A 26163-nucleotide genomic window follows, 5' to 3' on the forward strand; every position below is an offset into this window, starting at 1 on the left:
CACTACTAAAAAGTTTGTGGTCAGTAATTTTTTTCTTTTTTTAAAGAAATTAATTCTTTTATTCAGTAAGAATGTGTTAAATGGATAAAAAGTGATAATAAAGACATATTTTTAGAAAAGAGTTCTATTTTGAATAAATGCTGTTCTTTTTAACTTTTTATTAATCTAAGAATCAAAGAAAAAAGTATCACATGTTCCAAAAATAAAAATAAAAAATAAGGTAAAAATATTAAGCATTACAACAGATTCAACACTGATAGTAAATCAGCATATTAGAATGATTTCTGAAGGATAATATGACACTGAAGGCTGGAGTAATGATGCTGAAAATTCAGCTTTGCTCCACGGGAATAAATTCTATTTTAAAGTATATTAAAACAGGAAACCAATATTGAAAATTGCAATAATGTTTCACAGTATTACTGTTTTTTTTCTTCTGTATTTTCGATAAAATAAACACATCCTTGATGAGCAGACACTCCATTAAAAACAAGGTCAATTATTTATTAGGTTTATAAATATAGGCCTAACATAATATAATATCAAAACAAAACTGAAGCCTTTAAACTGATAGAATAGAATAGAATAGAATAGAATAGAATAGAATAGAATAGAATAGAATAGAATAGAAACTGAAGCATTTAAACTGATAGAATAGAATAGAAACTGAAGCATTTAAACTGATAGAATAGAATACAATAGAATAGAAACTGAAGCATTTAAACTGATAGAATAGAATAGAAACTGAAGCATTTAAACTGAGATCTGTAAGTTAAATATTAAAAAAAAAAAAACGTGAACGTCAATTCTTCTATAGCTATGTAAACTACACCTGTGTGTGACTGTAAATGTCTCTGAGTTTTGTTACCGTTCTGTGCCCATCATCCGCTATTTCCAGCACTTAATCAAGCCGCTCTTCTTTAATTCATGATGACGTTTTATTTCACGTCATTGCGTTTGCGTCGGCGCACGATTTGAGCTATTTCGTACGCAACCATTAAAATATTCGGTTTCTACAGCGATTAATTTGCCGCACATTCCTTTTCTATGAAACTAACCACATTCACCGGTTCTAACTCTATCGTGATATCAACTCTGTAGCGGTTTATCCGAGCATTGCAATTCATCTCGCTTTCGCAAATGGCTTTCCCAGCTCATTTATGCGTGTGCGCGGAACATTATTTCTTCTGCGCGGCCACGGTGGAAGAAGTGCGCGGCCGTGCGCGAGCTCAGATTAAACATAACATTGGCCCCAAGTGTTCCAAAACCCAGTGAGTTGCCTTCTTAAGGCCATAGTATACTTCGGTTTTTACACATATGCAAGGGTCTGCGTACAGAGCGTATGATGCAAATTTCGTCACCAGAATGGTATGCGCTGACTGTATGCACAGGTTGTACATGTGCATTGATTTGGTTTTGCACTAATTAGTTGTTCCACAAGGTGGCAACACTGTCCCGGGCTGTTGTTTCACAATAGAAAATGAAACCAGAGAATGTCTAATATGGCGAGAAGTTTCACTCTCAATACACTTCCGGCTTCTGAACTGGTTGCAGTTCCACTCCGATTCCAAATGAGGGCGCTCACAGGACGAGTGCAGAATGAATGGAGGTCAATGGCGGTATACCCCTCAAAATCCACTTTTCTCAGGATATAATTTTTTGTCTAGTAATTTGAATGTTGTATTCAAAAGGAGATGCAAAGAAATTACACATTGCTGGCTGTTAGATTTTTTAGAGTCACTTATTTGCTTTAAAAAAGTATTTTAAAATGTCAATGACGTCATACGTTATACGTTCATTAGCAGAATGCTGGCGTGTTATGGGCAACAACAACTCAACCTGTAAGAAATCGAAAGGACATAAGTACTCGTTCATTCACATTTCGACCTATAGCCCATGTTGAACTTGCAAAACTACAATCAGATCTGAGATTTCTCAACGGCAATCGCGTGAAAGGGACAAATTTAGCCGTCTAGCCCCATAGACTCCCATTCATTTTGCACTCATGGCGATCGCCCCCAGTGGAACTGCAACCAAAATTCGGTACAATAGGACTTAATAGGGAGTGGGAAGGCTCTATGTTGACGGGCTCTGATGAAACTAAAGAGACTGAACAACAACAAAATAGCGGAGACTGCAACAACAACAGACACTCGCATTGACAAGAGCTTGGGGGAGAGGGTCGTGAGATAGCTGCAACTTTAGTTTAAAAGAGTACAAAGACATTTTTATCAGACATAACTTCTGGAGAAAAATGGAGCAGACACTAGACAAAGATAAAGCTCTCTAGAGCGCATGTGTGACCACCTGTGTTTGTGTATACCTCAAATGGAGTATACTTTGAAAGGCTACGCATTCTGCTGTAACAAAGTATACTTTAGGCTTACGGGAACATCCTAACTGCTAACATAAAGCACATGGTACACTCAGCTCTCAACTGACACAATGATTGAAATGACTCAATGATAAACATCTACTTTTAAGCAAATAAAAAACTAAATAGTCAAACTTCCTATTTATTATGATAATAAAACCAGTTTATTGGGAGGGAGAAGTATTTAAAACCCAAGTCAAGTCACCTTTATTTATATAGTACTTTATACAGATTGTTTCAGAGCAGCTTTACTGGAAAATAATAGAAACAACAATGCAAATGTCATTGAATATGAGACAAATTCAAAGCAGCTCTAAATAGACAGTAGTGTCACTATTCAGCTCATGTCAGTTCAGTGTTGATTCAATTTAGTGATCAGTACAGGAATAAAACTCAGCCTTTTTTTTTGTCTTTTTTTGACAGTCAAACACAGACAGAATTACAGTTTTAAATTTGTTTTCACGTTGTCATCTGAGCACTGGGCATCAAAAACATTTACAGTTGGGAGTTGGCGATATCTAATTAGAAATATCCCACTTTATTGAGCTTGTTGCAATACATTTCTGGGAGTGCCTTCTTTCTGAAGATATCTTGTTCTTGAAAAAGCCTTCACGTCAATAGATGCCTGTTGTCTAAAATGATGTCTAGGTAGGCAGCTCACTATGTTTTGGAACAGCTAGTGCTTTCATAATATGTGTTTTCATTTCCTTTCAGCTTATTTAGATGTTTTCAGAAAGATCATTTGATCTAGTTCCTCTAATTCAGTCTCATTTTTAATTTTTTTGCTTTCTACTTGCTTTGTTTCCGCAGGCTACTGAGCACAGAGGAGACATAGCTCTTCATAGCGCATGAATAATGATGGCTTTAATAACAAAGAAACAAACAGTAAATGAGGGTATAAACAAAAGTAAGGTTAGACAGAGATGGACCTGTGAGAAATGCATCAAAATAATCCAGCGTTGATGTGGGATCCATGCGCTTCTGAGCTCATTAGTCGTGACCAAGAAAGCTGATTACAGTTTGACAGAGAAATGAGGGGGAGGTTTTGAGTTGTCTGAACATACAGCAGAAGTTCATAAAACTGACATTTGTGTGCCTTATTTTTACAGAGTGTGGTTTCATTGTGCAGACGCTTACGTTTCTGAGGACCAGTAATTTGTTTCTCTTAAGTGGTAGCTCTTAATTTTAGGAGTGACTCTACAAGCTTTGCTTGGCACTTTGCTTCTCTTACCCTGGTTTGTAATAGTCACTTTGTGCTGGTGTTCACGTTCTTTAAAGGGACAGTTCACCCAAAAATTAAAATTTATTGTTTATCTGCTTACGCCCGGGGCAGATAAACAATATATTTAAATTTTCATTTTTGGGTGAACTATCCCTTTAAGTATTGGCAATCCTGTGTTTTACTTGGTGATTCATTTAATTGTTTGATGCTTAGTGCTTGATCATTGATCTTATAAAAAATAAAAAATAAAAATGCTGGAAATTTTTTATGATTGCATGTTCTTACATTTTAGACTTTATCGTACTCATAAAAATAATAATAAAAAATTCTAAATCCAGCACTGCTGAACTTTATTAGCAATATTACAGTCAGTTCACCTATCTCAGACTTGACTGAAATGTTTATATAAAAATGTCATAATGATGCAAGTGTGAGTAGTGTTTATACTGAACATTTATTCCATGCACCTATGAATGATTCAGGTGCGCAAGGAACTATATTTTCTGTTTAGCCTTTCTTATACTGCCAAATGTGAAATGTTCCATCTTATTTAATGTAAGTAGGCATTTTCATCTTGCACCATTGTGGTCTGCATTTCTTGTCATTATAAATATTGCACCATAACCAGCAGGATTGGTGGGTGTAGATGATTTTCTGTTTATTAATTTGCCCATGAGTCTTCTTGAAACATGCAGTGAAGTTATTCGGTCACTGTTCGTTTATCTTCAGACTTCAGACCGATGTCTTAATTCAAGAAATTCAGTAAAGTAGTGGTTAAATGAGTGTTTTCAATCGCTCTCCACAGGAGGCGCACTTGAGGAACAGCTCTAGTCCTCCAAACAGCACCGGCAGCACTGCAGACAGCGACGGATGGGAGAACCAGAGGCTGGGCTGCGGCCTCTCATCTCCGGACGAACCCCCGCCTAAAAACCGCAAGAGCTTCGCTGGATTCAAAAGACCCACGAGCGAGGATTCAGAGCCTAAGAAGCGTCCGAAATTAGCAGGTCTTCTGCTGGAGGGTCGAACGAAGGCCGACAAGGTGAAAAAGAAGAAGAAGAAGCTGAGAAAGTGTAAGAATGAGGAGTTGAGATCTTACGTCCCATTTACTCCTACCAGTGCCGAAGGTGAGATCTCTAATTATGGATGTACCATCAAAGAAGAACCGGAAGATTACCTCAGCATCCCCGTACCCACCGCCGGCATGGGTAGAGACCAGCCAATAAACACTGGCACGTGTTCAAAACCTGCCTCGGGTTCACAGGCCACCGCAATGTGTAAAGAGGAGCCTGATGTGGGCCGTCCTTGCTGGAACGGTTCTAAAAGTTCAAGTCCAAAGTCGGAGGATGACGAGAATCCCTTTCAAACTCAAGAAGAGGCAGAAGTCTTGAAGGTAGAAGGTTTTTCTGGTAAAAGGACTGTGGTCCGTCAGGGGAAACAGGTGGTGTTTCGAGATGAGGATGGATCAGGGGATGATGAGGACATCATGGTGGATTCAGGTAAGCAGGACGTTTCAGGCCCTGATAACTTCACTACGAAGTTTCATTTTCAACCTGAAGGTGTTTACCAGCAGGAGTGAACTTTTCTGGAAATTTCAATTTGACAAACTGTTTTGGATGGAAGCTTGTTTCTGTCATGGAATTTAAAAAATAATTGCGATCTCAAAGTTATGTCCTTTTATGAGTAATTTTTATGAGCAATTATGAGTTCATATTTTTATTCTTTCTCAGAATTGCAAGTTATAAACAATGCAATTGTGAGTTGGCATCTCACAGTTCTGTTTTATTTCTTCATAATTATTGATCATAAACTTTGTAATTGCAAATCTACATCTTGCAATTCTGCTGTGGAATAAAAAAAATATAAAGGTAATTGCAACCTTTTATCTCACAATTGACTTTTTTTTTTCTTGCCATTGTGAATTTATAACTCACATTTTTGACTTCCTCTGAGAATTCCTAGTTTATATCTTGCAGTAGCAAGTTATAAACTCGTAATTGCAAGTCTACATCTTGAAATTTTTATTTATTTTTTTTGGTTTCTGTCATGGAATTAAAAAATATAAAAGGTAATTATTACTTTTTCTCATAATTGCAAGTTTATATCTCACAATTTGGACTTTTCTATCTTAGATTTGCAAGTTTATATTTTGTAATAGCAAGTTATTAGAGTAAATTGTGAGTTTACATTGTGCAATTCTGTGTTTTTTTTTCTGCCATGGAATAAAAAAAATATATAAAGGTAATTGTGACTTTTTATCTTGTAATTCTGACTTTTTTTCTCAAAACTGCAAGAAAAAAAATATCTAAATTGTGAGATATAAACTCCGAATTGCAAATAAATAAAAGTTAAAAAGTCACCTGGAGTCACCGGAAACAAGCTTCCATAGTTTCAGACTCCAAAAAATTTTGTTCGAAATGACGTCACCTCAGTTTGTACTTTGCTTGAAGTTTTTCCTTTTGGAGTCTGCCATTGTCAAAAGTAGATTACAATTGTATTCGTATATCTTTAAAGTTGCCGTCTTTCTCTTTACAGATGATGACTCCTGGGACCTAGTGACATGTTTCTGCATGAAGCCGTTCGCCGGGCGGGCAATGATCGAATGCAACCAGTGCAACACCTGGATCCACCTCTCATGTGCCAAAATCCGCAAGTCCAACGTCCCTGAGACGTACATCTGCCAGAGGTGCAAAGACTTAAAGTTTGACATTCGCCGCTCCAATCGCTCAAGAGTGGGCTCTCGAAAACACCTTCTGGACTGATGCCGCTCTTCTCGTTCTGCCCATCCACATGTACAGAAACTCGTAAAATTGTCTTCTTAAAGACGAGACTCAAGAGTTCGGATGAGGAAGGGATCAGTGACCTGCTTGCTTCACCTGTATTTGTTTGTGTTTTTAATATTTCTCACCTTCCTAAATGTTTGCGTCAGGCAATCAATACTAGGATGATGCATTAACTGGAGCAGATTTTTGCCGGACAGTTGCAGTTGTGACGGTACACAGCTAAAGGTTAGACACAATCGCAGTTGTGCTGGAAAGAAGGGACTGGGGTGTCGGATTGCACTTTTTTAAGAACAAAGGGGTAGCTTGAGGTTCCCCTTTGTACCCATAGCTTTCAAAAGTATGTGTATTTGTCAAAGTATGTATATTATATGAAATAACCATGAGATATTAGTGTTCAAGGTGTTTAGACTCATCATTTGGTGTGGATCTTTTCTGAGACCACCAAATGTGTATGAGTGAAAGAGTTCTGTTAGTTGGATAATGTTGAATGAAGTCTTCATCAGCAGTCACTGATGATTTGGAATGAAACATCAGAAACGGTTCTTGCTACATTGTGGTATTTCTTGACTTTTATATATATATATTTTGGCAACAAATTTGTGATAAGAGACTATATGTGTCATTTATATTTCTTGATTTATAAATCCTGATAATTTTTGCATTTTCTGGCCTTTCATTGAACAAGAAACTTTTTGTTTGCATGTTGTAATGTTTTACTAAACAGGTTGATATTTTTGTAATTTTGTTTTTCTCCAGGATGATGTTTAATATGTTAATTATGTAAATTATGTGAGTCATTACAGGTTAGGGAAGGGATGGATATTCTTACTGGGTGAATCTTACAAAAAAACATATCCAGGTCACATTTCACCCCATTAGTTATATAGTAATAGTGCACATTTTGTGGAAAAATATCACTTGGGCATGTTCTTGTCAGGTTTTGTGAGATTCTATGTACTGCCAAAGGGAAGAACATTGTTGCCTGTATATGCTGAAATGCCAAGGCTTACTTAGTTGTAGTCCTATTTACATTCAAAACACTGAACTGTTATTATTTGGTCTACAAATCTTGGGTTTTCAGCACTTGGGAATCATTCATAAGCGTTTAATTCTTTTTAACCACTGTGACCGGTTTAACCTGATTGATAATCTGTTTTCATGTTCATAGGCATGCTCAGATAAAAATGTGTGATTGTGTTCTATTAGTTGGTCCACTCCCATCATAAAAAGCATAGGCTTGTTTCTTGAAGACATTTTGAATTTTTTTTTTTATCTCATGTGAGTTGGTTTTCATCTTCAGAATGTACTGTTCTTTTAGATGAGATAAACACTGCAGAGAAGATAAATTATTTGGCACATTTAATATGAATATTGTGTTATGTTAGCTTTCCACTTTCACTACTGTCTGCATGCTTGACCATAAATCCTTTTTTATATTAAGCCATAAAAAGTAAATCCCTTTAGTCTATGTTTTACACACACACACACACACACACACACACATTATATATATATATATATATATATATATATATATATATATATATATATATATATATATAAAGACCAATAATGCTGATAGTTCATAAAAATAACTGATCATTTTTGATACTGGCCAGGTCTTTTTTCTGATGAGTCAGTGGACAGTCTCCACAGTGATTTTTTTTTCTTTTTTTTCTGCACATTAAAACTGGATATCCTTTTAACTCTCACTTTGGAACATTTTGTCTTCCTCTGAAATTACATTTTGGAAAGGTGTAATTTGTAGGCCTTTATTGAACAAGCTAGCTTTTCATTGTTTTGTGGTAAAAAGTGTCACTTGTAAATTGAATAGTTTATGTTGATGCTTTCTTCTTCTTTTTAACATTTATCAAGGGATCATGGATGATGGTTCTGTACATTTTGTTTTGTACAATCCATGTGTTTGTGTCGTATGGCTGATATTTCAGGGCTGTTTGTGTGCAAGAAGAACTGCTAAAGTTTGAGCTCACACTGTTATGGTGAGTCCAGTGAAAAGAAAGAGAGAGGTTTCTGTGAAACTTCATGTAAACCGTTGTAAATAAAGAGATGATGATTTTAATGACTATTCAAGAGTCATAAAGTTCTTGTTTCATATATATATATATATATATATATATATATATATATATATATATATGAAATATAAGTAAGTAACAAGTCTGCCACGTTTAATCTGACCTACTGAGGAAAAAAGCATTAAAATAAATCTCGCTACCAATGGTGATTAAATCTAAAGATAGGTTAGCTCATATCACATCAAACCGTGCAAATTATTATTATCGTTATACTTTATTCTCAAATTCTTTATGTTAACAACATAACCATTGGTGACTTATAGTGTGTATTAGCATGTAGATTTAAATTTCTGCACAGTATAATCTAATTGTCATACATAATTTTACCCCAAAAAGCAAAGTATGCTCCCTTCGAACTGGTTGTCTTTAAAATACAAATATCTTTGTAATCCCAGGCTATCTGTAATCAAAAGCACATTTATAACTGGAATATAATTTAATTTCATTCACATGTGTTCTGGATTACAATCCGCCATCAAAATGATAGATTTAATTATTCCAGCTGCTGTGAGAAAAGGCTATAAACGATCCGTCACCTGCAGGATCCTCACGTGCGATAGTCTAGTAGCCGGACAACTTCTTTGTTTACAGACGTGACGTAATGACGCAGTGCCATGCTCGAATTTCCCGCGAAAACCTACCCATACCATTCAAATTAGAAAACATTATAAGATAACCGTTGTGAATCGGGCTAAAGTAAGGCGATAGTTTTGAACACTGGCTGGTTATGTACTTGCTCAAATATTGATCTCGGATCATTTTAACCAAGACTGGAGCCACAAGCCACTAGAAGGCAAGCCTGCAACCTTTAGCCAAAAGAGAGGAACGGCTAATGCTAACGCTTCCGGTTTGGCAGTAACTTTACGTGGGAAAGGAGAACAGAGGCTTCACTACGCTAAATAAACAGCTTTTTAGAGGAAACAGCTTATCACGAATCAACAGCCTATCACAGTATCAGCTAATCTCCAACATGTTTTACAGTAAGCAATACAGACCCTCTCATCTCCCTGTAGTAAGACAATCTCTGAGTTAATCACTGATCATCTACTATGGCGAAAGCACATATAACCTGGTAGGCGGAAATTTCGATTCTAACCCTTTTACACGATTTCGCTTCTCTGTTTCTGATCAGATCAGATTAAACCACTAAAGATAGTTTTTTTTTTTCTGTCCAATGATCCAGTAAGCAAATGCATCCAAACAATCAGTTCAAAAGAGCGCTAATGTTAAAAAAAAATTAAAAAAAAAAGAACAGGCTGATGACATCAGAGATTGCAGAGAGAATAGAGACTCACATTGCATTTTCAGTGAATTATTCTTTGCATTGTGGGTTTCGCTTTAAAGCACAAGACTCTCATATTCTATGATTGTTTCCCTCACGGGTCGCGCTGTTTGAAATACAGACTGATCGGAACGTCAAAACAACCTACCGCTGTATGATTTCAGTTGGATAAAATAAACCAGCGTCTTTCTAGTAAAGATTGGATGGATGAGGATTAAAACCAAGGTAAAATCGACACACTGATCGCACATTGTATTTATGCACAGACACATTTAAGTAGATTCACGGTGCTTGTTTTAGTTTGTCGTGTGTAAAGCCGAGTTCAGACTGCACGATTTTCAAAGAAGTCGGGTCACTGTTCTTTTCACACTGCATGACTATCTCGGCCAGCATTCAGTCGCTGCTGTGTTCACACTGCACGATGGATCGGCGACAGAAGGTTTCACACTGCATGACTTTACAATAAGAAGAATCGCCGACAACTCTGTCTGGCATGCAAACTACGTTTCACAACCAAACACACGCGAGATGTGACAAGGGAAACAACGCGATATCAAGCATGCAAGACCGGAGTTCTCACGTGAGACTGGGCTAGCTCAGATGAAACGTCAAACAGACACGGGTGCTCCTGCGAAATTTCTACTAATTTTTCTTCCATTTCTTGGGTCCACATAGACCGAGAAGAAGGCTTTTTCTGAAACGAAGCCATGCTTGCTGATATTGTGGTCTATAACTCCTCCCCGAACTCCCCGCTGCTCTTTATCTTGCTCTCTCATTGGCTGTCAGTCATCGCCGACGTAGTTTTTCAGTCAGAACACTTTTCACACAGCATGATTTTGAATCGCCGACAGGTCCAGATATTTAGCATACCAAATATCTCACGGGCGTCGGTGACTCGTCGGCGATTCTCTCAGATCGCGTCTTTGCTCATTCACACTGCGTGATTGTCACTCGCGTGAACGAGCAACGATTTGCCTGTGATTTCGGGCATTTGTCGGCGATTTCGTCTTTCGCGTCTCATCCTTATGTTTGAACATAAAAACAATCATTCCGAAAGCACCCTAATCTAAAGTTCAGTCATTCTGAATTGATCCGTGTACTGTAGTGTGTAGCAGTCAGGTTGGTTTAGGGTTATTTGGCATCTCCATGTGGTCCTGTTCAGTATCGCAGCTTGAACTTTTCTAAAATGAGAACAAGCTCATTACACATACTCTGAATGTACAGAATTTTTTTCTGTAATGTTTTTTCCCCTCTCCTCTCCATGGTGTGCATAAATTTATGAATTATATGGACTCAAATAATTTGGTTATTTGTTGTCCCTTTTGGAGTCTCCAAGTGTCCTTTTTTTTTTTTTTTTTTTTTTTTTTTTTTTTTTTTTTTTGGTATGACACCTACATTTACATTGAAAAAAGCTTACAGAAAATACAGTTTTCTGAGAATCACCCTTCAATCTGATGGTTTACTTTGCTGGACATAGCAAATGATGACAAAATGAATGTGTTAAACAAAATAAAACACACACAGCTGGGTGGATTACTTACAAATAGTAGTCTGTTAATGATTACAGATTACATAATGAAAACTGTAAGTAAGTAACGTTAGTAACGTAATGTAGGTTACTCATTTTAGGTATGTATTCTGTATTCAGAAATGTATTCTGACTTTTTTTAGATTACTTTTTTATTTTATCAAACTTGTTTTAAACCTACCATATTGATATAAAAAAGCAGAGGGAAGTGAAATATATTAAATTTTTTGATATTAACATAAAATTTTACATTACACCAGGGTTTCCCAAACTGGGGTTAATGTAAGAACTGCAGTGGGTTTGTGAGTTGATAAGAAAATAATGAAATCATAAAAATTTTAAATAAAAATAATTTAAATACTTTAACACTAAAAATATAAAAAAATTCTATTTATTTACCTGCCTATCAATGTGGCCATTAACCGACATCACATAACTGTAATCATGCAAATATGTTGGCAAAATATTTTAAATATTAACTTCATCAGAGACATTATGAGTAAATATTTTATTTTAAGGGGTTTGGCTGACAAAACCGTTTGCAAATCCCTGAATTAAAAACAAAAAACATTGATAAACATGAAAACAATGTATTTTAAAAATGTAAAAGACAAAAAAGAAGAATTAGGGAGAATCATTAAATTATAAGTAATGTTACTGCCATTGTATGAATAATATGTAACCATGTAATCCATAAAAAAGTAACTGTAATCTGATTATTAGCACTTTAAAGTGTAATATTTAATTACTTAATTTTGGGAATCTAATAACATAATCCAAATTGCATTTATATAAAGACACCTGAAGAGATCAGATGAAGTGTAGGTTTCTGCACTTTTTATTTAAATTTCTCTTCAGGTTGACTACATTAATACATTTATAAGGTTTTGCATCAGATAGGAATGTTACACCAGCTTCTTTCAGAGTTGCAAAATGTGGCTCGAACAAGCCATTTACATGAACATGAAGTGAACTATGCTAAAATGTAGAGTAAAATGACAGTACTGATTACAAACCAGAGAATGTTTAAAGGCCTTTTTTTTAATCACAATTAAAAAAAAAAAAAAATGCAATGGCCGGTCAGTAGTTCATGTATTTATCACTGACCAAGGATTCTGAGAGATTCAGACTCCAGATTATTGTTGATACTCCAACAACATAATGAATTTGCTGTTGAAATGTCTTTTTTTCCCTCTTCTAGCCCAGATGAAAGGGACAACTAGAAAGACGGTTACAAATAAACATCTACTACAGACTCAAATCACGTAGGCCCACTTACTGACAAAAACACTAATAAAACCATGAAAATTTTTAACAAAATGGGCATGGCACAATGGTTCACTCTCATTAAAAAAGGTGTGCCTTTTGTAAAGGTATCACCCCAGTGACAACTTTTGTAGTTTTTTTTTTTTTTCTGAGTGTTCAGTGGGTTTTTAGGATCATTTGAAATAATGGATCTTTAAATAAAATCATGTTGTTCTGAACATAGAGCTTTCATACTCTGCTTAACCCCCTTATTCAATACTCAAAAGGCATTGTAGTTTTACACTAGTTCAGTCTGAGCACTGCTGCTGACATTTCAAGTCATTAAAACGTAAGAAAACAGAGCAGGAGAAAGTTGCTATCAAAGCAAACATCCAGATGCTAAGAACAACAAGCTAAACAAAAACAACAGCCAACAACAGATTTCTTGGAAGTATGTTTAAACCTTTCCCTCAAATTGTCAGTAACCTACAATAATACACAATATATCATTGATGCACATTTTAAATAAATAAATTTAATGCATATAGATTTTTTTATTTTTCATATATGACAGAATTTAAAATGTTCACATTACAGTAATGAGAGAGTTGTTTTTAAATTTGGAATTTGGGGTGGCGATATGATCAATTGTAATGAACACACAAAAAGTCCTGATTGTACTAAAATAAGCAAAGTAATTTAGCAATTTTATTTATTTTCCTTTTTTTTTCATTTTCAGGGAAAATATGACCCAAGCATTTCTTTGTGAGATTTACCTTAAAATATAAATACTGTATTTAACTGTATATACTTAACATGATGAATGTAATCCAAATAACACTTCTCATGGAGAAAAATGAAATCAAGATTCTCTGGTCACAACAGATTGGTCTACTAAATGCTGCTTCTACTGTAGTGATTTTGGAGGCAGGGTGAGCATAAGATTTCCTGTTCTTAAGCCTAGTGTACAAACATACAAAAACATCTGTCAAAATCAACACATCTTATGAAACCGCTTCATTTGTATAGCACTTCATTATACTTTGAACCATACTTTTCAAGTACAGTTTTGTTAGAGGAGTTTTATTGCCATAGTTTCCAGTCGCAGTATTAAAGGGGTCCTATTATGCTTTTCGAGTGTTATCACTATGTCGGAGACATGCAAGCTTTTTCAAGGTAGACGGACTTAGAGTGGTCACAATAATCCGGGTTTAAATCATGCCCAAATTGATTTGATTTTGAAGCAATATTTACACTGAAGCTCGCTATGGTAAGGGGCATGACATTTCCCAACCAGGCGCAGAGTGGTGCCAATCACAACACACACTGGTCCAGCTAACCAATCACAGCACATCTCGTATTTCAGAATCGGGCCTTCATTTTATACAGTAGGCCGTTCATGCCAGACTGGGGAGAGAGGTGTTGTTATAATGTAAAATATGTGAAAAATAATGTGTTTTTCTAGTTCAAGTACACCCCCAAAACAAAATCAGGACTTTGTAAAAGAGCATAATAGGACCGCTTTAACATTAAGATTAATGGATGGAGTGATATGACCTCCAATCACCTCTTGACAACAGACAGCTATGGGTTGGGTTCAGGTGGTTCATCGGTAGTCTCAGTTAAAACTCCAAATATTATGGAGATGTTAGGACGTGATCGACCCGTTGACGATATATGTCAGGGATTTGAGATTAACAGACAACATAAAAGGTGATACACGGGTGACTACATGAAATGAAGAGGAGCAGCCCTTCGGATCACTTTATGTCTGACTGTCCCTTTAAGTTCCTTTGATGTCCATTGAGCTCTTTCTTCCAGTGTGTGGTAGACTCCTATGTCTCTGAATCAATTCTGTGAGCTGAATGAAAAAAGAAAAAAAACAACAGACTTTCCTTAGATCATCTTTGAATCAACTGTATTTTTGACCCAAATGACAATTTTTTTTAAATATATGCTAAATAAATGTTGTATATGTAAAATGTTGTAATGTAAATAATACACACACACACACACACACACACACACACACACACACACACACACACACACACACACACACACACACACATATATATATATATATTAAAAAAATTACTTTGGTATACAAAGGGTGAAACTAAATGTATTTTCAAATATATATATATATATATATATATATATATATATATATATAATATATATATATATATATATATATTTATATTTGAAAATACATTTAGTTTCAACCTTTATATACCAAAGTAAATTTTTAAATGTATATGTATATATGCATATGTTTTTTGTCCAGTATTTCTTCAAATATGATCTGTGAATGTATTTTCTTGAATTGAAATATAAGGAGGGCAAAAAATATTTTTAAATATTTCACACACACACACACACACACACACACACACACACACACACACACACACATATATATATATATATATATATATATATATATATATAAAATGGCCAAAAATATGTAAATATTTTTTAAAATATATTTTTATTCCTTTTTCCATATTTCTAAATATATTTAAAATATTTTTTTGCCAAGTGACATTCCCAGCTTGTTTCCGCAGTACTCACATTGTTTAGGTATTTTAAGAGGCTCTGTGTCTCCAGACAAGACTTGGTGCATGCCTCCTCTGAATTGGTACAGCAGCTTTAGGCTCTTTTCTTCTCCGACACAGGGGTCATAAAACCCTGGCAAGCCAGCCTGGTTAACATGAGACAGAACTAATTCATGTAAAGCACCTGGCAGGAGTTTAAAGGGTTAGTTCACCCAAAAATGAAAATTAGGTTGTGTTTTACTCACCCCCGAGGCATCCTGGGTGTATATGACTTTCTTCTTTCAGACGAATCCAGTCGGAGTTATACTGAAAACTGTCTTTATCTTTCAAGCTCTATCATTGCAGTCAGTGGGTGTTGCATTGCTTCAGTCCAAAAGACATGAAATAAAAAGCGCCCTTCCAAAAAAAAGAAAGTGTCTCACACGGCTCCGGTGGGTAAACAATGTCTCCTTTATCGAATCTATGCATTTTTATAAGAAAAATATCCATATTCAAAATTTAATAATCCCTTGAATCTAGCTTGCACTCACTGTTGTACACGGAAGCAGTTCCGGGCGGATGAGGTATAGAGGTCAGCTTTGCCCATGCACCGCTCAAAAGTGACGCACGTTGAAACGCAGCAGAGAGATCAAAACAAAACAACGGTCACTAATTAGAAATAAATAACGAAGAAGAATGTCAGGGGATTTCGATATAAGCCAAGAGCAGACTGGTTTTCCCTTGCTAAAGTAAGGAAACTTTGCTGCTTTTGATCCTGTAAACAAGCGTTGTTTTTTTACGAGACTCACCGGCGCATGCGCAAAGCTTACCTCATTACGTCATGCTCCCAGAACTGCTTCTGTGTACAACTGTTGGCGCAAGCTAGATTAAAGTGATTATTACGTGTTGAATATGGATATTTTTCTGACAAAAATGCATCGAGTCGCTACAGGAGGCCTTTGTTCACCCCCTGGAGCCGTGCAAGACACTTTTTTTTTTTTTATTGAAGGGCACTTTTAATTTCACTTCTTTTGGACTGAAGTCACAAACTGACTGCAACGATAGAGATTGAAAGATCAAAGACAATTTTTAATATAACTCTGACTGGATTTGTCTGAAAGATGAAAGTCATATACACCTAGGATGCCTCAGGGGTGAGTAAAACAGCCTATTTTTTTTTTTTTTCATTTTTGGGTGAACTAACCCTTTAAGCAGCTCATTGATGTAAAGCACCGGTAGATGTTTGCGTGTCTAACCTTTGATGCTTCGGTAAGAATTAGTTTGGAGTCTTTCACTAAGCATTGGAGCGGGACGGTCACATCAATGACCTTTGCGCTCTCGCGTTTCTGATTATTGTCAGACACAAATTTGCCGTACCAAGCATTTAAAATGATGAGACCTAGAATAAAAAAACATATGAATCACATGACATAAAACATTGTTCACTTAAAGAAAAGTTCTATGTTAAACTGTATATACAGCAAAGTGTAGGCGGCTGCTGACTACCATCATTATTTCCACTCAATTTGCAAAATCCAAACAAAAATTCTGTTCACAGTAATGTACCTACAGCAGAAAGTGGTCCAGAAAATTTAAAAACCGAATTGTACAACAAACAGAAGTATTATTATTTTTTTGATCTGTGAAGTTTTTAGCAGTAAGAATACCATGGTTCCTGTACTTATTGACCAATGAATTCCTCTTTTCCCAATTTTTGTGAGGATTTTATATATATATATATATATATATATATATATATATATATATATATATATATATATATATTATATATATATATATATATATATATATATATATATATATATATATATTTATATATATATATATATTATATAATTTTTTTTTTTTTTTTTTTTTTTTTTTTTTTTGAACAAATTGAAGATTTTTCAGTTTCTAAGGACAAAAAAGTGCTTAAAGTTGTATGGCTATATTTATTTATATACAGTAAATGTTCTTTAATTACTGTGTAAGAAGCCATTTTTGTTTGTTTTTAAAATGAATGAAAATGACTTTCTGTGATAATTGCCAGAATATCACAGATGCTGTCCAAAGAGCTTAAGTTGTATTTGAATGAATAAAAAAAAGCAAACAAAAAAGTGCATCTGTATTTCACAAACCCATTTTAGATTCCTCAGCATCGATAATTCTCTTCACTGACTCTTGCATCAGCAAAACCTGAAAACCAAAGAAACAGTAACAGAAGAAAACAACATATCTACCCTGATAAATGCTAGTTTGTGTTGGTAAGAGAGAGATAGTCATTGTTGTCTATGTATTTATTTTACTCACGGCAGCTTCAGCCTCTTGCTTCCTGCGAGCAATATCTGAAGCAGAAACCTCTTTATGTTTCTCCAACTCTCTATAAACAACCAAAGAGTCAGGGCCCTTCATCAAAGAAACTGAGGTAACGTAAAGATGGGTTTCAGCAAAATGGGCTGTTTCAGAGCCTCTAATTATGGATAATAACTCACTGTTCCTTCTGGGCTCGTACGTAAGGCATAATAATGAGCTTCTGGACAGCTAAGTAGAAGGCCAGCGGGCCCACAGTGGCATAAAACACAGCACTGGGTAAAATCTGGTCGGTTAAGTGAATAGGGAAGAGGTAGGTTTGACTGGCTCTGTTCAACCTGTAGAGAGAAGAAAATGACCATCATAAATAGACAACTTACGAGCAGTCTGAGTTCTGCTGAGCTGTGCCTTATTGCGGTTAAGCTCAAATCAGTGCTAACCTGATTTTGAGGGAGACTCCTTGGGGTACACCAATGCTGACGGTTGCGGCCACAACACTGTGGCGACTAATCTTACGCTCTGCACCATATTCAACCAAGGTGCCAAAGAACCCAGTCCTGTTGAATACAAAGACAATGAGCCATCAGGGTAGACTTAAGAACTTAAGGGCTGAGCAATACATTTAATATTTACAACTTTTTCTTTTCTTTATTTTAATTAAATGGCATAATAAACTTTGCAATGATTTTAAAGTACTTTTCAGTTTCAAGTTTCAAAGTACTTGCCTGTTTCAACACATTTAACAATTGGATCACTCAACCATTTAAAAGCGTTTGTTGTATTTTACAACTTTTTGTAAAATATATATAAATGTAGATATTTTTGTTTATTATTTTGTATTATTTTATTGGTGCATAGAGATAAAATGATTACATGTTGCTTATAATTTACTGAAAAACAGTGTCTAGATTTGTACTATTTTCTTGCTTTAAACATGAATGTACTTGCCAAAAATGATGGTCCTATCATTAGAAATCTATATTTTCAACATTAATAATAATAATAAGAAATGTTTCATGAGCAGCAAATCAGTATATTAGGATTATATCTGAAGGATCGTGTGACACTGAAGGCTGGAGTAATGATGCTGAAAATTTAGCTTTGCATCATAGGAATAAATTACATTAAAATATATTTTAACAGAAAACATTTTATTTTTAACAAAACATTTTAAAATTGTAATAATACATCACAATATTATTATTTTTACTCTAGTTTTGATCAAATAAAGGCAGCCTTGATGAGCATAAGAGACTTCTTTCAAAAAACATTACAATCTAACACACTTTGAACAGTAATGTATATAGATAGCCTGTCTTTATTGTAAGCTGTAGGTAAAATACATACTTGATGGAACCTTTGACCTTAGTCTGGTCTTCATCCTGGAATTTGTACTGATAGCTCATCATCAGGTAGGAGTGAGGAACGCCCAGCTGAGGATCAGGAATAAGAACAGATAGTTTGCATTCTTAATTAAACACATTAACATCATCAGTGTACCCCTGCATAGGCTTCACCTGCAAGGCCAGGGTGAAGTGGCTTGTTTTGGTGTCCCTGACTATGCTGGTGGTCATGGCAGACTGGCTTCCCCAGCGCCACTGCAGGTAGCCCATAGTGTTCTGGTCCAGGTTGCGGGCCATCATTGTAGTGGCACTGGGCTTTACGCCACGTGAGGAGAACTGCAAACCCCACTGGGCAGTCACAAAGCTATGTGATAGAAAAGTGATATTAAATTCACCGAAATGAGAAACACAAATCAGCCTCATCATACACAGACAGACACCTACCAGCGTGCAGTTACGTTACGGAACACTTTCATCCCAAATAAAGGTCCTCTAATGTCCCCTGCACCAAACTCCAGTTAAGATACACAAACAAACTAGGACTTCAGAAACAGACCAAAAATAAAAAATAAAAAAAATAAACAGAGGTGTGCTGGAAAGAGCCTCACCTCTCCCCAGCCTCTTGCTGAGGTCACACGCCGCACACAAAGGTTTATATTTCCTCCCCCGTTGCCATTATGCGTAGACAGAGATCCAGAGAGCACAGCAGTATCTGAAGTAGTTAAGGGTGCCTGACAAACATAAACATGCATGATTACAGAGCACAAGGGAGTATGGAAGCAGACTAAAAAATAAAAAAGGTAATTGTGACTTTTTAAATCACAATTCTGACTTTGTGTGAATTGCGTGATATAAACTCACAATTCTGACTTTTTTTCTTGCAATACAGACTTTTTTCTTGCAATTGTGAGTTTATGTCTCACAATTCTGAGAAAAGTCAGAATGAAGTCAGAGGTGCAATATTATATCTCGCAATTATGACTTTTTCCCCCACAATTGCGAGTTATAAAGTCCAATTCTGAGGAAAAAAGATTGAGTTTTTATTCCACAGTACTGACTTCATAACTCACAATTGCGAGTGTATATATCACAATTCAGAGAAAAAAAGTCAGAATTGCGGGATGTAAACTTGAAATTGTGAGAAAAAGTCAATTGTGAGACAAAAGGGTTTTATTTTTTATTCAGTGGCGGAAATGGGCTTCCATGAGGGAGATAGTGACATCACATAATGCTCGTAATTATACATGCTGACCTCAATGGATTGGGAAATGTGCATCCTGTTGATCTCAATGTGGGGAAAACCTCCTCCTGGTACATCCTCAAAGTCCTCCTCATACCGGTCGAAGAGGTCTGACGCATCTATGCCAACACTTATTGTCCCCTGAATGAAAACAGGAAAAAAAAAACTAGTAAAACATTATTTAGACCAATTCTGTGACATAAAAATTGTGATGTTGCAGGGTTTCTTCAGTGTTTTTCAATCAAATTTGACACATTTTTCCAGACCTCCACTATTAAAATTAAGACTGTATTTCCATATAGGACAAACCCCGCAGTGATGTATTTTTGCAGGCCAACCTGGAATTCAGCATCAACCGTGTTCCCTTGGAAAAACCCCAAACAAATTTTCCCATTGGCTTTTGGATTATTGCAGACAATAAGCTCTGCGACCAACAAGTCTAAATGTAATCACCAGAAGTAAAAAGCTACAGTAATACAAATTACACCATAGTCACATGACTTTAACATCACCACTATTCAGCAACTTTATTAAAAAACAAATCCTAAAAGTTTGAGTTAGAATAGTTTGTATAAGCAAAAAGCATAAAAACAATGAGGCTGTGAAAGTGGACTAGTGAGTAAACGAGTTTTCTTGTTCAGCGAATCAGTGTGATGTTTAATGTCCCAGACAGTCTCTGAAGTCCCACAGAAAACGAAAAAGGTGATTGGCTATTTGATGTCGCAGAATAAAACAAAAATATCTTGAGCTTATCCAAAGTTATTTTAGGAATTTATCCAAAAACCCAATCAAAAAAACAAACAAAAATACACTGACCTTGTAACAATGGAACAGGACGAGCTAAAACTCATTTACAGGTTTTGGCCTACAAAAATACATCACTCCTGCAGTACTTTTTTCATCACCAGTAAATCATAAGAAGTCACTTCTCAAAAATATGTGGTATACATTGATATCAAACTGTTCTGAAACCGTAAGCATGTAGTATCTGCACCAGTGTCATGATTTATCTTTAAACATGCAGTGCAAATAATCAAATTAGACTGCACCATGATTCCTGTTTGTCCACAAAATTAAAACCTTTTAAAATGATAATCAATTAACACTTTTGTTATACCATTTAAGATATTTTATGGCCTTAAATTTGATCAAAATGAATTTCAGTATATATAAATATCGACCCTGTGTTACAAACTTTCCAGATATGTAGGCAGATATGCAGGCATCCAAAAACAGAAGACCGAAAACCAATCAAGAAAGCTGTCCTAAAATTACGGTTTCCTCAGCAATGAAGCAAAGATATTATCTGGCCTCTAAACAAACTGGCATATTGAATCTTCAAAATGACATCAGTTGGAACACAACAAAACTGGGAGATTCAATGAAATAAAACTAGTCTTGTCATTATCTCCCGCTGTCATTCTGGTCTGAAATGTCCACCTTAGGGTTTGTTCTCTGCTGGAGTCTCCTCTCATCTCTCTCCCTCTGTAAACGTTCATATTCCTCCCTGATCTCTGCAGGGGTCCTTTTCTTCTCCACCACCTAAAGATATCAGGGATCAAGCAAGCAGACGTGACATTAGTATCACATGCACCACAGCAACACACAGTAATACAAATATTTGTTATAATAAGTGTGGAAAATCAAAACTAACCTCCCAACCTTCTACCTCTAGGCCTTTTTTCCCAAATATGTCATATATGGCTCGGGATTGTGGGTCACTGAGAACTAAGCAGAGGTCAAATAATGAAAGTCAAATAAAAATACAAATATCAATTATGTTTCAAATGACTCTAACTATACTGAATGTCATGTTTGTGTGACATTCAGTATAGTTATTGTGAACACACTACTTGCACTATTTATACTACAAAACAGCCTAGAATAGTCCATAAGTATGTGAATTAGGATGCATCTACTGTTCTAAAAACTAAAATAGTTTATAAGTTTTACAAATATGGCATTTAGTCGGTATTCAGTGTTTTTGTTGATTATCTATCACAACCCTTTTAAGTACAAATTAAATTAGGCAAATACTTTATCCAAAAATTACAAACATTCACCCTCATGTTATTCCAAATCTGCATGGCTTTCTTTATTTGTGGTAACTATGAACTTTCCTTGTATGGAAGCGCTACATAAACCCTTGGCTATTTTTAGGAATTAATCTACATATTGAAAATTGTCATATTAGTCCTAGGGACAGTTATAATAGTTACCCTCATATGCCTGGTGCACGTAGGTGAAGAGTTGTTCAGCCTGCTTCTTTAGCTCAGGGTCTCTGTGTTTGTCAGGGTGGTACAGCATACAAAGACGCCTGTACGACGACTTCAACTCCTCTTGAGTAGCCTGTGGACCATAAGATAGATAAATAGTAGATGACAGACATAGAGTTTGATGGGCGGATGTCATATTTCCAAGCAGAGTCAACATAATCTGAATATTTAAATTAATTGGTTTTAATAATTAATAAGTACTGTTTTTTAAGCGTTAATGTTAAGTGAATGGGTTCTGAGATGAGCTCTAGTCATGCGCATTTTTACGAAAGTGCATGCAAAATTTTAATAAACATCACCCAGAATGGCTGATCTAAATGTAATGTGACACTTGACAAATACTGCTAAGCTGTCCAAGCATGAAACGTCAGATCAACGAGTACGTTACGAACCCAATGCAACCGGCACGTAATAGTATGCCATGACAGCTGAATGAATCTCTCTTACAGGACAGTATCACCTAATAAGAGAAATTGCATTGCTGTCTTCATTTTGCGCAGAGCTCGACAATGCAGATGAATTATGCTCCTCTTCGAAACATATCCACTTTACCTCTCTCCTGACATTAAGCAGAGAATAATAATCCTCGTTATCTACTTCCAATTCATTTTCCAAGGCAGCCGCCATATTCACAGTGTCCCCAATACCATCCCGATTCCTACTACGGCGAAGCCCTTTCTCATGAATATTAATTAGGCAACGTGACGTTCGGCCAGTACGCCAATCTGATTTGTCAGAAGACTGACGTTGGAATATTAAATAATTTTCGCCAGCAAGCGCTTCGAGAACTCGGCGAGTTGACGTCGGCTCGATGAAAAGAAAATGAATGAGCTCAGTCTTCGCCATAGTAAATCCACCAATTCGCCCACGGCTGAGGCTCAGGTTTCATATGTTGTCCTGCCACCTTGTGTTCTGGAGAGAGTCATTTAAATTTTAAAAGCACCCGCTATTAGATTCCTGGATGAAAATAAGTAAAACAATCACTTAACGTTTAATGGATATTATTACTACTACTACTACTACTACTAATTATTATTATTTATTTTTAATAATAAATTTGCTCATTTGTAACAATTAAGCATTAATCCAACAGCTTTATAGTCTTTTTATGATTAATTCTACACGCACAAAGTATATTTATGTTCATTTGAATCAATGTTAGGCGAGTTTTATAGGAAATGTAAACCTTAGGTTAGCTTTTTCTTAAGTTTTTCACCGTTGTTAACCACAGTTTGATTTCAAATGACTGTGGTATGTGAATGTTTTTTTTTTATTTATTTATTTTTTAATCTATGTAGTATCTCAATATTGTAATAATACTGCCATGAATAATAATAGTATGTATTTTTTTACATAATTTTTTTCTTATTATTATTTTATGATTCTGTTGTTCAAATAACATTCGCAGTGTAACTACATGTTGTGTTGTTGTGCGTGATTTGGCTTTATTTGGGAAAACGGCTCTTATAATGTGGTCGATGAGTGGAGCTGTTCTTTCAGCACCACCTCCTTCAGCACCCACGAGTGGACAGCGCTCAAGAACGAGTCTGGAGCCTCCACGCACGACCTAAAACATCTTTTCCAGATGGCTTTTTTTATTTTTGTTTTATATATATATATATATATATATATCAATGTTCCCTCTATTTTTTTTCTTCTTGCTGAGCAAAACTTTCTCTATTGGGCGGACATTTCGGACACCTGTGCAAAAACATCGTTTATACCAGACCTGTACAGCGCGCACACACAAAAAAAGTGTGTAACTTTTAACTTTAATGTGCTATTTGTATTTGATTTGACCCGTGACTAAATGATGTACATTTTAGATTACCTAATAAAAACTTACTGAATATTATTTCACCAAAATAATACTGTGAAATATTATTGCAATTTAAAATAAAAGTTTTCTATTTTAATATACTTTAAAATATAATTTATTCCTATGAAGCAAAGCAATTTTCAGCATCTTTACTCCACTCTTTAGTGTGACATGATCCTTCAGAAATCATTCTAATATGATGATTTTATTATCAGTGCTGGAAACTGTTGTGCTGCTTAATATTTTTTGTGGGACTTGTGATTTTTTTGGGGATTCTTTGATAAATAAAAAGTTCAAAGGACAGTGTTTTTATTCAAATAAAAATTTGTGTTACAATATACACCTACTAAAAAAGTTTGTGGTCAGTAATTTTTTTTCTTTTTTTAAAGAAATTAATTTTTTAATTCAGTAAGAATGTGTTAAATGGATATAAAAAGTGCTATCAAGACATATTTTTATTTATAAAGTTCTATTTTGAATAAATCCTGGTCTTTTTAACTTTTTATTTATCAAAGAATCAAAGAAAAAAAGTATCACATGTTCCAAAAATAAAAATAAAAAAAATAAGTAAAAATATTAAGCATTACAACAGATTCAACACTGATAGTAAATCAGCATATTAGAATGATTTCTGAAGGATAATATGACACTGAAGGCTGGAGTAATGATGCTGAAAATTCAGCTTTGCTCCTCGGGAATAAATTATATTTTAAAGTATATTAAAACAGGAAACCAATATTAGAAATTGCAATAATGTTTCACAACATTACTGTTTTTTTCTTCTTATGTATTTTCGATAAAATAAATACATCCTTGATGAGCAGAGACTCCATTAAAAACAAGGTCAATTATTTATTAGGTTTATAATATAGGCCTAACATAATATAATATCAAAACAAACTGAAGCATTTAAACTGATAGAATAGAATAGAACAGAACAGAATAGAATAGAATAGAATAGAATAGAATATAGAAACTGAAGCCTGAAGCATTAAACTGAAGCATTTAAAACTGATAGAATAGAATAGAAACTGAAGCATTTAAACTGAGATCTGTAAGTTAAATATTTAAAAAAAAAAACGTGAACGTCAATTCTTCTATAGCTATGTAAACTACACCAGTGTGTGACTGTAAATGTCTCTGAGTTTGGTTACCGTTCTGTGCCCATCATCCGCTATTTCCAGCACTTAATCAAGCCGCTCTTCTTTAATACATGATGACGTTTTATTTCACGTCATTGCGTTTGCGTCGGCGCACGATTTGAGCTATTTCGTACGCAACCATTAAAATATTCGGTTTCTACAGCGATTCATTTGCCGCACATTCCTTTTCTATGAAACTAACCACATTCACCGGTTCTAACTCTATCGTGATATCAACTCTGTAGCGGTTTATCCGAGCATTGCAATTCATTCGCTTTCGCAAATGGCTTTTCCAACTCATTTATGCGTGTGCGCGGCACATTATTTCTTCTTCTGCGCGGCTGCGGTGGAAGAAGTGCGCGGCCGCGCGCGCGCGCAGCTTAGAGGGAACATTGATTATATATATATATATATATATATATATATATATATATATATATTAGTGTCTTGCAGCACTAACCTTTCAGAGGCAAGCCGTCATCGTCTCTTTGCCTAGGTCCATGCCATTATGGTTTCACAATCATCTTCAGCACGAGTGGCAGATTAACGACTCTAACATGACTGTTAGCATCTAATTATATGACGCAGTGGGGCATGTTATTAGTACTTAGACTGCTGGACACGTATCTCGATCACGTATCTCATCGTTATAAAATAGTTTTTTACTGTCACGGCGCTCACGGCGCTCGCTGGGCAGAACGGATAAGGGTGTCTGCCAAGCATGAATTCATAAACATTCGTCGTATAGACTTAAATATAATCCGCAGATTCTGCTTTTTATGTATGTATATTACAGTCCTAAGGTTTTCCCCTAAATCTGATCCAAAAAATAAAAAATAAATAAAACCTTATTGGGCGCTGCATTGTAAAGGTGTCTCCCGAATAAAACCAGTTCACCAATGGCGTGGAAGAGACGGATAAAAGGAGGATATGGATTTCGCAAATTCATGAAGCATCACCGAATAC

The 26163-nt window shown here is 35.4% G+C and overlaps 2 protein-coding genes across 9 annotated transcripts in view; one reads left to right on the forward strand and one right to left on the reverse strand.

Annotated features, from left to right (window-relative positions):
* Window positions 1–7739, forward strand: part of LOC109097433 (PHD finger protein 13-like) — a 12150-nt gene extending 4411 nt beyond the window's left edge. For all 7 annotated transcript variants that reach the window (XM_042766796.1, XM_042766797.1, XM_019111073.2 and 4 more), the window contains 2 exons: window positions 4402–5092; window positions 6129–7739. In XM_042766796.1, coding sequence (XP_042622730.1) covers window positions 4402–5092; window positions 6129–6355 — 918 coding nt within the window. In that variant the 3' untranslated portion in view covers window positions 6356–7739. The remainder of the gene's footprint in view (window positions 1–4401; window positions 5093–6128) is intronic.
* A 4365-nt stretch (window positions 7740–12104) lies between these two features.
* LOC109064594 (dnaJ homolog subfamily C member 11-like) lies at window positions 12105–26108 on the reverse strand. Of its 2 annotated transcripts, none has more exons than XM_042766820.1 (16): window positions 25658–26108; window positions 22180–22309; window positions 21615–21688; window positions 21401–21502; window positions 19973–20101; window positions 19329–19451; window positions 19165–19238; window positions 18895–19084; window positions 18725–18810; window positions 17818–17934; window positions 17560–17715; window positions 17378–17447; window positions 17206–17263; window positions 16324–16466; window positions 15105–15234; window positions 12105–14388 (listed from the first exon to the last, which is right to left on the reverse strand). In XM_042766820.1, the coding sequence occupies exons 2-16, from the start codon at window positions 22265–22267 to the stop codon at window positions 14363–14365; spliced, it is 1566 nt and encodes a 521-aa protein (XP_042622754.1). In that variant the 5' UTR covers window positions 22268–22309; window positions 25658–26108; the 3' UTR covers window positions 12105–14362. The 2 variants fall into 2 exon arrangements, with proteins under 2 accessions (XP_042622754.1, XP_042622753.1); XM_042766819.1 differs by lacking the exon at window positions 25658–26108 and adding an exon at window positions 22789–23022.
* Window positions 26109–26163: the final 55 nt, after the last annotated feature.

The sequence above is a fragment of the Cyprinus carpio genome, chromosome A11, assembly GCF_018340385.1.
Source record: "Cyprinus carpio isolate SPL01 chromosome A11, ASM1834038v1, whole genome shotgun sequence".
In the NCBI taxonomy this organism is placed as follows: domain Eukaryota; kingdom Metazoa; phylum Chordata; class Actinopteri; order Cypriniformes; family Cyprinidae; genus Cyprinus; species Cyprinus carpio.

What these genes read in the sequence shown, in the direction of transcription:
- LOC109064594 (XM_042766819.1), bottom strand. Translation starts at nt 22,863, where the DNA reads ATGGCGGCTGCCTTGGAAAATGAATTGGAAGTAGATAACGAGGATTAT. An exon ending in ACATTTCCCAATCCATTGAG is followed by an intron (nt 19,452 to 19,972) that starts GTCAGCATGTAT and finishes TATGTTTGTCAG; the next exon opens with GCACCCTTAACTACTTCAGA. An exon ending in GTACGAGCCCAGAAGGAACA is followed by an intron (nt 17,448 to 17,559) that starts GTGAGTTATTAT and finishes GGTTGTTTATAG; the next exon opens with AGAGTTGGAGAAACATAAAG.